Here is a 13982-nt window from a genome sequence, read left to right on the forward strand (position 1 = left end):
GCTCAATCACCACACGAGTGACGATGGGAATCTACTAATCTAGATAATGGGAGGGTGAGGCGGAGTGGGACTGCGCCTCGCATTATTATTTAAAGAGAAATTATTTAATTTAAGATTCTGAACAAAGTCGGCAACCCGTGTCCTTGAATTCAGTAATATCGAATTCAATGCAATGTATTCTTTTGCCAGTTTAAATTATTCCTGTACTACTCTTCCGCTGGATTCGACTGCAGGACTGGAATAACCAGGAATAACCTAATCCCGACATTTTCTTTCCTTTGGTTTCTTTCCATTGGTAAATGGTAACATTTGAAGTTGTAAATGACGCATCTTTTTTGTGATGAGTGCGTTTCGTTTGCGATTTATGAGTAAGACAACCTGTCAACAAACTGTCAGATTAAGTGTCAAACGCTTTAGGTGTGGTACGGATAATATAAATTTTAAGAAATTTCGAAACAATGTCGGCAACCTTAAAGCCATATTTAACAGCAGTTCGCCACACGCTTACTGCGGCGATGTGTTTAGAGCACTTTTCGTCACAAGTGGTAGAGCGATACAACAAACCCGAGGTCGAGGTTAGAACAAGCAAAGAGCTCCTACTGAATCCAGTGATAATTTCACGAAATGCGAACGAGAAAGTGCTGATCGAGTCGTCAATAAACTCTATTAGAGTGAGCATTATGATTAAGCAAGCAGACGAGATCGAAAAGATTCTGTGCAAAAAGTTTATGCGGTTCATGATGATGAGAGCGGAAAACTTCATCGTATTGAGGCGGAAACCGGTTGACGGATATCATATCAGTTTCTTAATAACAAATTTCCACACCGAGCAAATGTATAAACACAAGTTGGTCGATTTCGTGATATACTTCATGGAGGAAATCGATAAGGAAATTAGTGAAATGAAACTGGCTGTAAACGCGCGCGCCAGAATCTGCTCTGAGGAGTTCTTGAAGAGATTCTAAACTTGAATTTAAACGTAATCGCATGGGTATGACTAATAGGAATATGAAGTATGTAGTGCTACACTGTGAATTGGTGTATTTTCCTTATGGCTGATGTATGTTTGTAGACATTACACACAGTCCCTTATTGAAGGAATCCTAACCATTGCAATAACTTTAACCTGGTTATTAAGGGGTAATGCTTGTGTATTAGTCTTAAAGGGTGAACCTATATATTCATGAACAATTACTCAATATATTAAATACTTATCTGATGCTTTTTGATTGCATCTGTTAGGCATGTTTTTTAATTTATAAGCAGTATTGTTTTAAGTATGTAAAGTTATCAGAATTGAGATAGCTTAATTAGTATCATTTCATTTTAAATATTAAGGAGAGTATAATATAAAAAAAGAATTCCAAAAAACTTGAGGCATTTAAAACTTCATTTTGACTTGTAAATGATGATTGTATTATACATTTTAATAAAATATTTTTATTAATTTTTGTTTATTTATTTATAGGGTAAAGAAAACATGCAATGGATTTATTAGGATCTTTATTTAAATAATGTTATAATTATTTCTCACTAACAAATAATTTTACATGAAACCATAATATATATTAATTTGGTCAGCTATTTCAACTAATAGATTTTCTTTTTACTTATAAAGCTGGCTGTATCTATTATTCTGTGGGATTGGACTTAACATCTTGCCTGGGAACATTGTGTCCAGTAATTTTATAAAATTTTCCAATTATGACTACCTGATACATAACACCAATCTATTAAATGTGAAGCAGGCCCTAAGTATCCACATATTTATATCTTGAAAAACTGTTGAGCAAACTAAACTATTATAGTTCGGCCATTCAGAGAATGCGTTCCTGACACGTCGCGATTGAACTGACGACGTAACTTTGCAATGGCGTTGCAGTTACGATAAAAATATTTTTGCTGGTTGTTTACCGTTTTAACAATTGAGGAGCATTAAAACAACATTATTATATCAATAATCAATGAATGTTATTACGTCGTCAGTTCAATCGCGACGTGTCAGGAACGCATTCTCTGAATGGCCGAACTATAGTAGGGTAAATCACACTGAAATCAATTATAAAATATTTCCCATTTTAAATCTTATTGCCAAACAAAAGAGTTCATATTAACTCAAACCATTCTCTTTGTCTAGCGGCAAGATTTAAAATGGATAAAATTCTTTTTGCTACTAGGAGTCATAGATTGCTATACAAAAGCTGTCATCTCTATGGAATGATATAAAATATAGAAGGCCCTTAAACTAGATTCAGACATCAACATTAACATTTAAACCATACTTGAAATTGGTGCTCAAAGTGGTTTTTCGTGAACCTTTCATATCCACTAGAAGACATTTAATTTAATCTATAATGCATATAGCTGGAAAAGTTAGGCAACTATGTTTGCAATGTTGCCGGACTACCAGAAGTAGACATTTGTCCCCAGTGAGTACAATGGTCAACATTTATGGCCTTACTACAAAAACTTAAACCCCTGTTTTACACTTGTCTAAAAAAAATTTGGCTGCAGAATGAACCATATGTCAACGTCATAATTTGACATTTTTTTAGACAAGGCATAAACTGACGTTTAAAAGTTTTTGTGGTAAGACGGTTATTGGTTTGTAACAATTAGGCAAAATTGATAATCCTCTTATAACAAAATATTTCAAAGAGTCAAAATATTCAAGCCTTTGCAAAGAGAAATATTACACTATAGAGCTCATGGTTCTGCAGATACCGATGCAAAAGATGTTCTCAATTTTTTATTGAAAATAGCAAGGCTCGTCGAGCGTAACATAAGCTTTAGAGAATGCTTTACGCTCTTTATAACTAACACATACAAATTATTTAATTTACTGAACACTGGAAAGAATGCAAAGCAACCAAAAATTAACAATCATGAATTCTATATTCAACTTGATATAAAAAAATGGAATAATTGTTGCAGGTTTTCATAGCTGTCTTAAGCCATGTATTCACTGAGAAACAATTGTTTATAAACACTGTTTCAGAAACAATATCTACGTGTTTCTGAAACAAATAATTTTGTTTCAGAAACATATAATTTTGTTTCTGTGGACGATGTGGTCGGCAGTTTCTGAAACATTGTTGCTGTAAACATCTACGTGATGTTTCAGAAACTGTGTATCTGAAATATTGTTTCCCAGTGAATACATGGCTTTAAAGGAGCTTCCATGAGCATTAATATAGAAGAAAAAAGATATAATTATAGTTCGGCCATTCAGAGAATGCGTTCCTGACACGTCGCGATTGAACTGACGACGTAACTACATTCATTGATTATTGATATAATAATGTTGTTTTAATGCTCCTCAATTGTTAAAACGGTAAACAACCAGCAAAAATATTTTTATCGTAACTGCAACGCCATTGCAAAGTTACGTCGTCAGTTCAATCGCGACGTGTCAGGAACGCATTCTCTGAATGGCCGAACTATAGCCGCCGAATTTTAGCATAGGTACTCATTAGAACAAACTCCTGCTTTGCATCTTCAGAAGTCATTTTGCCCAATAATAGTGACGTGTGAAGCTGTGATAGGCAACTAGGAAGGCTTAGTAACAATTTACATATGATCTGCGCGTCTTTTACCCAATGATTGAGCATGCCTAAAAACAATCGGACATTGTCGATAATATATTTTTAGAGAAGCATTAAACTGGCTATGTATTCGGCGGCTAACCACGAGCGAGGTTTACATTTGTGTGACAACATCTCTTATACTTTACAAACAATTAACTTTATAAAAGTGCAGTGTTTTCACTTAATATTTTCTACGTTATAATTGTTTAAATTAATGTGCGGGAAAAGCATTTCTGCAAGCTTTTGCTGTTTGCTGCAAGTACATTCGAACGCCAAGCTCCAATGCTCAATAATTTGACAATCACAACTTTATAAAACACTCTAGATATCTTTTGTGTGTTGTTTAGTAGGCGAAGCAGCGATATCGTATCTAGTGATAACGTGACAATGAAAGTCGAGCCCTGAAATGAGTCATGTAAAATTAAGTACGTACAGTATTATTTGGGTCTGATAAATAATTTTAAAGGCATACCTAAAAATTGGATTATGGTTTTCTGTTCTCTATCTATATAGTTATTATTTAAAAAAAATAATTTCATATGACCAATTAATTTTTAAGGTGCAAATCTTGTTTACAGTACAAATGACATAGATTTCTCGGCTATTGAGTTTTCTGCGCAAAAGATCTGTTATGAAATGCGCGGGTTATCGAAGGTAACCAGCATTACCTAATTTGAAAAAAGAAATGTTACCACATAAAAAAAACCGACAAGACTGCTCCGCCCACTTCCAACATGGCGAGTAAAAAATCTAACATTAACTACTTATACTCAGTTCTTGGACTTTGCAGTTCTCAACGTGAAGCCCTCGCCCTTGAAAGCCGTGAAGGGTTCTGAGGGCGTCTCCTCCTTGGCGCTGGGCGGCCGGGAGTTCCTGATGAACCTGAGAGTGCCTATCACGTAGTCGTAGTCCGGGATGCCTCTGACGTACGGCTAGAAGGAAGGAAACTTATTTCAATGCCTATAAAATAGAATTTTAAACTGTTTCCTTAAAGGAAGTAGAAATAGTTTCACTTGTAGTATGTACAACTTTGATAACGAACAGGTCTATTTTCATATTTGTGGTCAAATATGGATGGCCACACACAATCGCTCTTTAAATAAGTCTCACAAAGGGGGTATCTTGTTTTTAGGTACTGGGTTGATGAGGTCAGAAGGGCAGTTACTCCATGTAAAGCACTGGTACTTAGCTGCATCAAGTCAGATAGGAATTTTGAAAAGGCTAAGCAGATAGATGATGAGTCAGTGGCGGATTTACCAATAGGCCAAGTAGGCCAGTGCCTAGAGCGGCAGATTTAGAGGGGCGGCAAATTTTGCGAATTTTTTTACAGTTTTTTTTTTTTTATAATTATACGAGTACACAATCCATATATAAATAAACGATTAATAAACTCACTGTAATATATGCTTAGGTTTATGTGATCATGAATTTTAAAATATTCCAATAGCGTTTCAATAAAAATAAATTGAAAAATCCGCTCGCTTCGCTCGCGGTTTCTTCATCTTTTCTGGTTTATTCTGCGCTCTTTGAGTCCAATCTAACAAAAAGTTAAAGCACCGAAGTAGCAAAAACAACTGACGCTCTACGCTGACGATTTCTAAGCTGTTCAGGAGGTGGAGGACTTTTGTGTCCCAAATAATTTCGCTTTTGTGTCCTCAAAACTCAACAAATTAAATATTAAAATTCCTCCAAAACAGGAAATATGGTCTATAGTGCAAGCTTACTCACCAACAGAGCAGTCATCTACTTTAAAAATCGATGCATTTTACTCAACTCTCAACATCGCCCTAAAAAAGTACACATGCAAACACTGCATAGTAATGGGAGATTTCAATGCTCAGATTGGAAGTCCCCGAAATGGAGAAGATATTGTACTTGGCCCTTACATCAGAGGGAAAAGAACAAGGAACGGACAAAAACTAATAGAAATGGCGATGGAAAATAACATGAGGATAATGAACAGCCTATTCAAGAAAAGAACTTCAAAAAGATGGACTTGGGAATCGCCAGGCGGCAGTTTCAAAAACGAAATTGATTACATCTTAACAAATAGACCAAAATTAATTGACGACTGCGGCACCATTTATCTAAATTTTAATAGCGACCACCGAGTCCTCAGAGCACGTCTGAGCAGGTCAATGGGCACTATTAAAAGTCGACCCTTCAAAGTCAGAAGACCAACACCAAATAACAAACAAATGTTAAACACCATCAAAGACAAACTGAAATTAGTGACAGAATCATCCTTTAAGGGTATAAATACTCAGCAGAAGTACAACATACTACATGAAATATTGACATTGAGACCAGAACCTGATACTAAATATAATACGAAGGATAAGAAAAACTTGTCAGAGAAAGTAAATACACTCCTAGAAGCAAGATCAAAACTGTTAAATACTACAAAGAAAACAAAAATTATCAGAAACAAAATAAGCGAAATAAGTAAAGAAATCAAAAACCAAATAAGAAAAGACAGAGAACGCACTAGGCGTGAAACTTTTGAAAAATACATAAGCAAAACCGGAGGTATTAAAAAGCTCTAAAAACTTTAAAAGAAAAGAAAAACTGGATACCCAATATGAAAGACCGACTTTCGAAAACGAAAACAAAAAGATATGATATACTGTCAATAGCAACTACATTCTACGAAAACCTTTACTCCAGCAAGAACCAAATAGTAAACACCGACTTAAATAACACCGACGCGGTTCCACCTATACTAATAGAAGAAATATACAAGGCAATAGAAACACAGAAGAAGGATAAAGCTCCCGGCCCTGATAATATCAGCAACGAATTACTTACAGATTGTAAAAACGAGCTAGGACTACTACTTAAACACATTTTCAACGACATATTGCACACCGAGGAAATGCACAGTGGACTACATCAACAATAATCCTACTCCATAAAAAGGGGGACAAAGGAGAAATTAACAACTACAGACCAATAAGCCTAATGTCGAACATTACAAAATTTTTGCAAAAATTGTCCTAAGGCGAATAACCAAAACTCTTGATGAAAACCAGCCCAAGGAACAGGCTGGCTTCCGGTCAGGCTATTCAACATTGGACCATATACTAACGGTAAGACAACTTTTTGAAAAAGCCAAAGAGTTTAAAGTGCCCTTCTACTGTTGCTTCATCGATTTCAACAAGGCATTTGACTCAATAGAACACAACAGTATCTGGCAATGTCTGAAGAAACAAGGAGTCGACCAGAAATACATTAGGATTTTAAAAAAAGCATATACACTTACAGTACAGCAAGAATAAAACTAGAGAAACAAGGGAAACAAATAAACATAAACAGAGGCGTACGCCAGGGAGATCCACTGTCACCTAAATTATTCACAGCTGTACTGGAAGATATCTTTCGGAGACTGGAATGGGACCACTACGGACTTAACATAAATGGCGAAAATCTTACACACTTGAGGTTCGCTGATGACATAATAATACTGGCAAGGAGCAAAGACCAACTACAATACATGATCACTGATCTGGATAGAGAAAGCCGCAAGGTAGGTCTGACGATGAACACTTCAAAAACCAAAGCTATGACAAACGCATTGGAAGACAATATTCTTTTAAACGGCGAACCAGTAGAGTTTGTAAAAGAATACACTTACTTGGGCCAACAAATCTCGGTCACTGATATAATGACAAAAGAAATCGACACAAGGATTGGAAATGCATGGAAACGCTACTGGGGGTTTAAGGAAATAATGAAGAATACAGAAATCAAAACGTACGTGAAAACAAAACTGTATAACACTTGTATACTCCCAGTCTTGACATATGGCTGCGAGACATGGGCTCTCACCAAAGCGCAATATAAGAAACTTGAAACGTGTCAGACGGCAATGCAAAGAAGCATGCTAAATATAAGAAAATCTGATAGAATAAGAAACACCACTATCCGAAGGCGCATGAAAATTGAGAATGTCACAACTAGAATAAGGAAACTAAAGTGGAAATGGTCCGGCCACATAGTCAGAGGCAATGACAAGTGGAACAAAAACATAATATCTTGGTACCCTAGGGACAAGAAAAGAAATCGAGGAAGACAGTACCGAAGATGGGATGACGAAATTAAAAGCATAGCAGGGAATATATGGACTAGAAGAGCCCAATATAGAGCAGAGTGGAAGGAAATGGAGGAGGCCTTTGCCAAAGTTGGGCAAACAGACCAGGTCGTTGGTGTCATCAACTCGTCAGAGTTGTTAGATTAAGATTGTATACTGTAAACAAGGTCTGAATAAAGGCTATTTTTATTTTATTTTTTATTTTATTTAATATATGCTTAGGTTTATGTGATCATGAATTTTAAAATATTCCAATAGCGTTTCAATAAAAATAAATTGAAAAATCCGCTCGCTTCGCTCGCGGTTTCTTCATCTTTTCTGGTTTATTCTGCGCTCTTTGAGTCCAATCTAACAAAAAGTTAAAGCACCGAAGTAGCAAAAACAACTGACGCTCTACGCTGACGATTTCTAAGCTGTTCAGGAGGTGGAGGACTTTTGTGTCCCAAATAATTTCGCTTTTGTGTCCTCAAAACTCAAAAAATTTGGCGCTCGCTACGCTCGCGACTTTTTCACTTTAGGCCGGTTTTATAAACTCGTTTTGGTACTTTACTGTTCTAAATCTTAAAAATTTTGCGCTCGCTGCGCTCGCGGCTTTTTTACTTGACACTGGTTTCTATAAAACTAGTTAGCGCTTTATAACTTTGCAGTGGTATGACTCCGGTTTCTTTATGTTAAACCTAGCAAAAAGCACCATGAATGATTTCTACACAATGTTTAAGTACTTCAATTACAATTTAAGTCCGTGATTATATTGTGTCGTTTTTTTGGGGGGGTGCCACCCGATGGGTGCGCCTCTGATATAGTACCTACCCGAACGAATGAACCGATTTTAATTCAGTATTTTTTTTGTATTACAGGTGTTTTACGGGCGAGTTTCATGAAAATCAATTGAGCCGTTTAAAAGTTACAGAGGTTTTACGCTTTAAAGTCGCTGTCAGATAAACTTGTTAGGTCAACATTAAACTCTTCGGTACATAGCGGGTTGCAAAAATAATCTAGTAACTGACAGAAATATCATTAAGTTCACAATCATTAGGGGCGGCAAAAATTGAATGGCCTACTAGCGACAAATTTGTAAATCCGCCACTGTGATGAGTTAATTCTTCATGATTATAAGTACATTCAATGGTAGTCAGTCAATAATTGGTATAATATTGCATAAGACTTGCGAAGTGCGCGAAACTGCTTGTGCATTCTCTGTTAATAATGTAAGCATATCAGTTTTTTTTCGTCAACTACTCATGTAGTCGAATGAGGGACGTTAATTTCAATTAACGTGTCCATCGTAATTGAAAAGTTATAATTAATCACTTGCGGGTTTAATATAATTTTTTCCAACGAGTTGAGGCAACAACAGTTACACATAGAATCAATGCAACTAATTACAATGACCTATATCGACTGCAAGCAAGCAATACCTCCTATCTGACTCCGGGTGGATTTTAAAGGGGAACAATAAAACTTAATAAAATCCTTATTCCGAGGAAGGTATAATGAGATACTGAAAATCCAAGTTTTCTTTTTCTAAGCATAGTATTGATTAATAAAATTTTTTGTTTTTATTTTGAATCTAAAGGTAGTTTATGGTAGATACAAGTTTTTTGGTTTTTTGAAACAAAAATGTCAGATAGGAGGTATTGCTTGCTTGCAGTCGATATGAGAATTATTGAAATTTGCTGTAGGTATGCCAACATTTGATATCCTACGTCTATATAGGTGAATGCCTGTGTGAATAAGATAACAATAAAAGTATCAATTTTGTACATACCTGTTTAGACTGCACTGTCATTGATCAGCATCATCTTCTTCCAATAGAGCCTTTTCTGCTTATTGCAATAAAGCCACTTGGCTCCAGTATCATGTCTATCTATACTAATATTATAAAGCTGAAGAGTTTGTTTGTTTGAATGCGCTAATCTCAAGAACTACTGGTCCGATTTGAAAATTTCTTTCAGTGTTAGATAGCCCATTTATCGGGGAAGGCTATAGGCTACTTTTTATCCCGATACGGGAAGTAGTTCCCACGGGATGCGGGTGAAACCGCTGGCAGAAGCTAGTAAGATATAAGACAGAACCAAAACAAAATCATACCTGTCTATAGCTCTCACTGATCAGCTTCTTCTTCTTGCCGTCTAGCCGGTTGCCTTCTCCACTGAATGCGACGAAGCCGCTGGGTACCCTCATCACGCTTGATAGTTATTAGACACAACTAACCTGTCTGGACTGAGAAGCCGAGGGTTCCGAATCGCTCTCACTGATCAGCTTCTTCTTCTTCCCGTCTAACCGGTTGCCTTCGCCACTGAATGCGACGAAGCCGCTGGGTTCCCTCATCACGCTTACATAACAGAGACAGAAAGAAATCAATGTCATACCTGTCTAGACTGAGAAGCCGAGGGTTCCGAATCGCTTTCACTGATCAGCTTCTTTTTCTTGCCGTCTAGCCGGTTGCCTTCTCCACTGAATGCCACGAAGCCGCTGGGTTCTGGCATCATGTTTGAAGGGTCTTCGTCCATGCCAGTGGCGGCGCCACCATCGTCGCGAGGTATGCGCTCTTCTTCTTTGTAACCTACGGGGGGCGCGAATTCTACCTGTTGGCCGACAAAATAAGATCTAATAATGTCGGGACACCTTTTCACACACGGTCGGTTAGCCCTAACCGGTGAGTTATTAAATAACCTGTGCTGTGTTATGGTTGCTCACACAACTGATAAGCTACATATAGCTACGTAATGCATATTTAAAAATACATATTGTAACACCCAGACCACGGCCAACAGGTATGCTTATCGCACAAATGCCGACCGACCGGGTATCGAATCCGGGACCTTATGTTCGGTAGTAAGGCATGGTGACCATTGCTCCATCAATCAAGATTGAAGTAATGTAATGTAATATTTGTGTAAGCAGTTGAAGTGACATATTAGACTAGGCAGAAGTAAGATATCTATAACACACTTATGGCGTATTATTGTATATGTATTAGAAGAGTTACCTTCATTGGTATTTGAACCTCATTAAATTGTTAGTTGAGGTTTTCCACAGAAAAGTGTAAGATTTCAAATTAGAGATTAATTAACTATCATTATCGTTTCTGAAGGTTGTTTGAACCTTATAAAATAGTCTTCAAGTAAAATGACTGATTTTAGTGTCAAAGCGTTAAGTCAACAATACATACATTCATATCACACTCTATAATGATGACAGCATTCCCCGGCTTGGTCTCCAGCACACACAACTCGTACACCTTGGAATTGTACTTGATAGCTATCACATCCCCCGTTGTTAGGCATGAGAAGTTACGTAAACAGTTCTCTAGTACTGAAACAAAGCAGTTTGTTAGTCAAATATATATTTTTTTAACTAATACAGCTTAGTAAAAGTAGCTTTAACAAGTTGATGATGACCTCAGCATCATGCATATGTGACTAATTTACAATAGTATGTTTGTTTTGAAATGATAGCGGGTATGGGTACTGCAGAATAATTTGAAGTCATATCAGTCCCATGGCAATGCTGGATCAGAAATAAACATAGTGAATTAATCTGCCATACCATACCCTCACCATCCATAGTTTTTACTACAACCAACAATTCAAAAGAAACAGTTCATACTCTCTCACTAAAATGCTTGGTTTTAAAAGCAGAAATTACCTGCTTTAGGATTGGTTATATCTAAGAAGTCTTCAGAGAGAGGCTGGAACTTTGAAAATGTGGCGACGGGGAGTGACACACTCTCTATTTGAAGTAGGGCCCCTTCTTCCACCACTAGATTGGTCATCATCTGCCAAGTAAAATATTTAGGTGTAAGACTTTTAGTACTGCACTCTTCAAAAGCAAGCATATCAACCAAAATGGTTCAAACAGGTTTCGCGTGCAGGCCATTTAGAACCTGGATAATAAAGCCTTTTATGGTAAATTAGATAAACATTTTTAATTACTGGCCTTGTGCAATAGTTTGGGGCCTTGTGTTGATGTCAACATGTCCTAAAATGTCAACAAACTAGTTCTAAAATACCTTGCAAAACACACCTCTCTTAAATAATTTACAATTTTAAAACTACCTTACAGGATTATGATTCTGTTTTTAAAGAGTTAGATCTATTATTTTTTAGTCTCTGTTAATACATACCAAAGTATATTATGTGTACAAAGTATATTGTAAATACTTTGTTTATATGTAGTTTATCTGTTGTGTCAGCACCCACAACACAAGTTAATTAATAACTTCATCATCATCATCATCATCATCATCAGCCTATCGCAGTCCACTGCTGGACATAGGCCTCTCCAAGTGCATTAATAACTTACCATGGGGCTAACCGACAGAGTATGAAAAAGTATCCCAGCATTTTTACTAATGGTAATGGGTCATAATACATTACCCAATGTGGTAAATAAACTCTTCCTTCATCAGCAACAAACTCCAGTACACCACAATGTGTGATCCTTTTAGTTTTTTTATTTGTCAACTTAAATATCATCGGGTATTCAATATTCAGCCTTGTTAGCTGTTCCAGGGCTGATGGTGGCATTATAACTGGAAATGAATAAAAAAAAGGTTTTATTTGACTTGTGAAAGCTAATGATGACACAGTATGCATTACATCATAGAAGTTACATTTTTTTTTTTAATTGTCTAGATTTTTTTGCAAACCAAAGGACAGACTATAAGTCTCTCTGGGGTTACTGAAACTGTGAACTTTTGTGTAATTGACTAGAAATGAGTCACAATGAACACTTTTTAGGTGTTCACAATGATTTGAGCTTTTAACCACATTCCACAAGTATTTCTTACTATGACACAGTATGAGATGACTAGACCTTTGAAAAAAAGCTTTATAAAGTATAACTCTACTCAATCATGAAGCTGAATTGATTATAGGCGAATGATTCGTTACAAATTGGTAATAGGCTCAGAAGGTCATTCAAACTCTGCTCCATATTTTTATTTCAAGGTGTTTAGAATAAGATCTTACTTTTTCCTCCTCTTTCTACATCTTGTCTCTCATTACCAGGCAGCATAGAGACAGAATAACACTTGTAGGTCATGTTAAAGGGCCTGCTGATTTCATGAAACATGTTGAATCCAAACTGAAACTATAAAAGTGTACGTTAAGCAAATAATTAAAAGTATTTAATATACCATTATAACAGCTGACTGAATTTACCATTTTATTTGATTTTTGATTAACTGTCTGACTGAAAAATAAATGCAAATCATGCAATCCACACTCAAAACAAATTCTCTTCAAGTCAACCTTTGTTGTGATTTGACACTTTTGTCAAATGTTACCATTCCATTATATTTCATCTGTGTGAAGTATGGCGAAATAAACGGGATCGACCGATTAGCGTTGGAATACGAGTGAAAGAGATCAACACAAATAAATGCTTCAAATACAACTGCAGCTGACGTACCTCCACAAGACCAATTTGACAATCTGCGTGAAAAAAAAAGAAATGCTACGTTCAGTTCTGATAAAAAATAATCCGTAATAGCTATACCAATTTACCAGTTAGATAGCGGCCTCAACAATTATGGATATTTATAAAATAACCATTCTTTCTTACGCTTTCATAATATCAATGGAGTTCGAGTGTAACCAAAATTTTCTTTCTCCATACTTATGAACGCAGCCATTAAACACAAAGCTCTTGCTTTCTTTTTCTTACATTATCTGCCATTTCATTCATTTGTATATGTGGCAGCCGCGGGTGTAGATTGTTCGTCATATTTCTCAGAAATAGCAAAACTCAATAGACCCCTATTTATCTTAATGTAGTATTTTAAAAAATGTGAGTTAATTCGGTATTCACCCTTTCTCTATAATGATTATTTTAATCGCGTATCGGTCGTTGTCATTTTCTTTATGATCATGAACGCCATGTTGATTGTCAAAAGTGTTTTCGGATGAGACAGCAGTGAATTGATTTGTGAAATTTTTTCAGAGTTGGTGAATTCAAAGGGTCGCTTGTTGTCCGGTTTGGTTAATTTAGGGCGTGGGGATAGGCAACGATGGCGCAAATATTACCGATACGCTTTCAGGAGCATTTACAGGTGAGTACGCCCATCGGATTATTGAATTTGCCGATAGCGTTTCCTCGGAGGAAGTAATTTATCAGTTTACGTCAGGGGGATGTGCTGGGGTGGCGGTGGTGCATTACATTTACCGGGCAGTGGTTACATGGCGGTTATAATGGCATTGCGCAATTATCAGTATGACAGTTGCCTCCCCCTATCCGCCGAGCCCACGGGACGAGCGGCCGGTATTGATTTGTTCCACATTCCCTTTGGATCATATGGT

The 13982-nt window shown here is 36.6% G+C and overlaps 3 protein-coding genes across 5 annotated transcripts in view; 2 read left to right on the plus strand and 1 right to left on the minus strand.

The window, feature by feature from the left end:
• The first annotated feature begins 365 nt into the window (after positions 1-365).
• On the plus strand, positions 366-1447 carry LOC124639807 (actin-related protein 2/3 complex subunit 4). The gene has a single exon (XM_047177285.1). It carries the CDS (start codon positions 459-461, stop codon positions 963-965), a length of 507 nt encoding a protein of 168 aa, XP_047033241.1. The 5' UTR covers positions 366-458; the 3' UTR covers positions 966-1447.
• Positions 1448-2876: 1429 nt separating this feature from the next.
• Positions 2877-13300, minus strand: LOC124639698 (ubiquitin recognition factor in ER-associated degradation protein 1). 2 transcript variants are annotated; one of them, XR_006985487.1, is made up of 8 exons: positions 12846-13300; positions 12654-12774; positions 12060-12214; positions 11329-11458; positions 10853-10995; positions 10050-10265; positions 3445-4519; positions 2877-3215 (listed from the first exon to the last, which is right to left on the minus strand). XR_006985487.1 is itself a non-coding variant. In XM_047177149.1 (7 exons), the coding sequence occupies exons 1-7, from the start codon at positions 12846-12848 to the stop codon at positions 4358-4360; spliced, it is 924 nt and encodes a 307-aa protein (XP_047033105.1). In that variant the 5' UTR covers positions 12849-13300; the 3' UTR covers positions 3799-4357. The 2 variants fall into 2 exon arrangements, 1 of the variants encoding a protein (XP_047033105.1); XM_047177149.1 differs by lacking the exon at positions 2877-3215 and having other exon boundaries at positions 3799-4519; positions 12654-12768.
• A 61-nt stretch (positions 13301-13361) lies between these two features.
• The window catches only part of LOC124639697 (clathrin heavy chain), a 44106-nt gene continuing 43485 nt past the window's right edge, over positions 13362-13982 (plus strand). For both annotated transcript variants that reach the window (XM_047177146.1, XM_047177147.1), the window contains exons 1-2: positions 13362-13473; positions 13627-13735. In XM_047177146.1, the coding sequence (XP_047033102.1) occupies positions 13694-13735 (42 nt within the window). In that variant the 5' untranslated portion in view covers positions 13362-13473; positions 13627-13693. The remainder of the gene's footprint in view (positions 13474-13626; positions 13736-13982) is intronic.

This window comes from Helicoverpa zea, chromosome 19, assembly GCF_022581195.2.
Source record: "Helicoverpa zea isolate HzStark_Cry1AcR chromosome 19, ilHelZeax1.1, whole genome shotgun sequence".
NCBI classification, from domain to species: domain Eukaryota; kingdom Metazoa; phylum Arthropoda; class Insecta; order Lepidoptera; family Noctuidae; genus Helicoverpa; species Helicoverpa zea.

What these genes read in the sequence shown, in the direction of transcription:
- LOC124639807 (XM_047177285.1), top strand. Translation starts at nt 459, where the DNA reads ATGTCGGCAACCTTAAAGCCATATTTAACAGCAGTTCGCCACACGCTT.
- LOC124639698 (XM_047177149.1), bottom strand. An exon ending in TGTAGAAAGAGGAGGAAAAA is followed by an intron (nt 12,215 to 12,653) that starts GTAAGATCTTAT and finishes ATTCATTTCCAG; the next exon opens with TTATAATGCCACCATCAGCC. An exon ending in GAGTTTATTTACCACATTGG is followed by an intron (nt 11,459 to 12,059) that starts GTAATGTATTAT and finishes TTTACTTGGCAG; the next exon opens with ATGATGACCAATCTAGTGGT.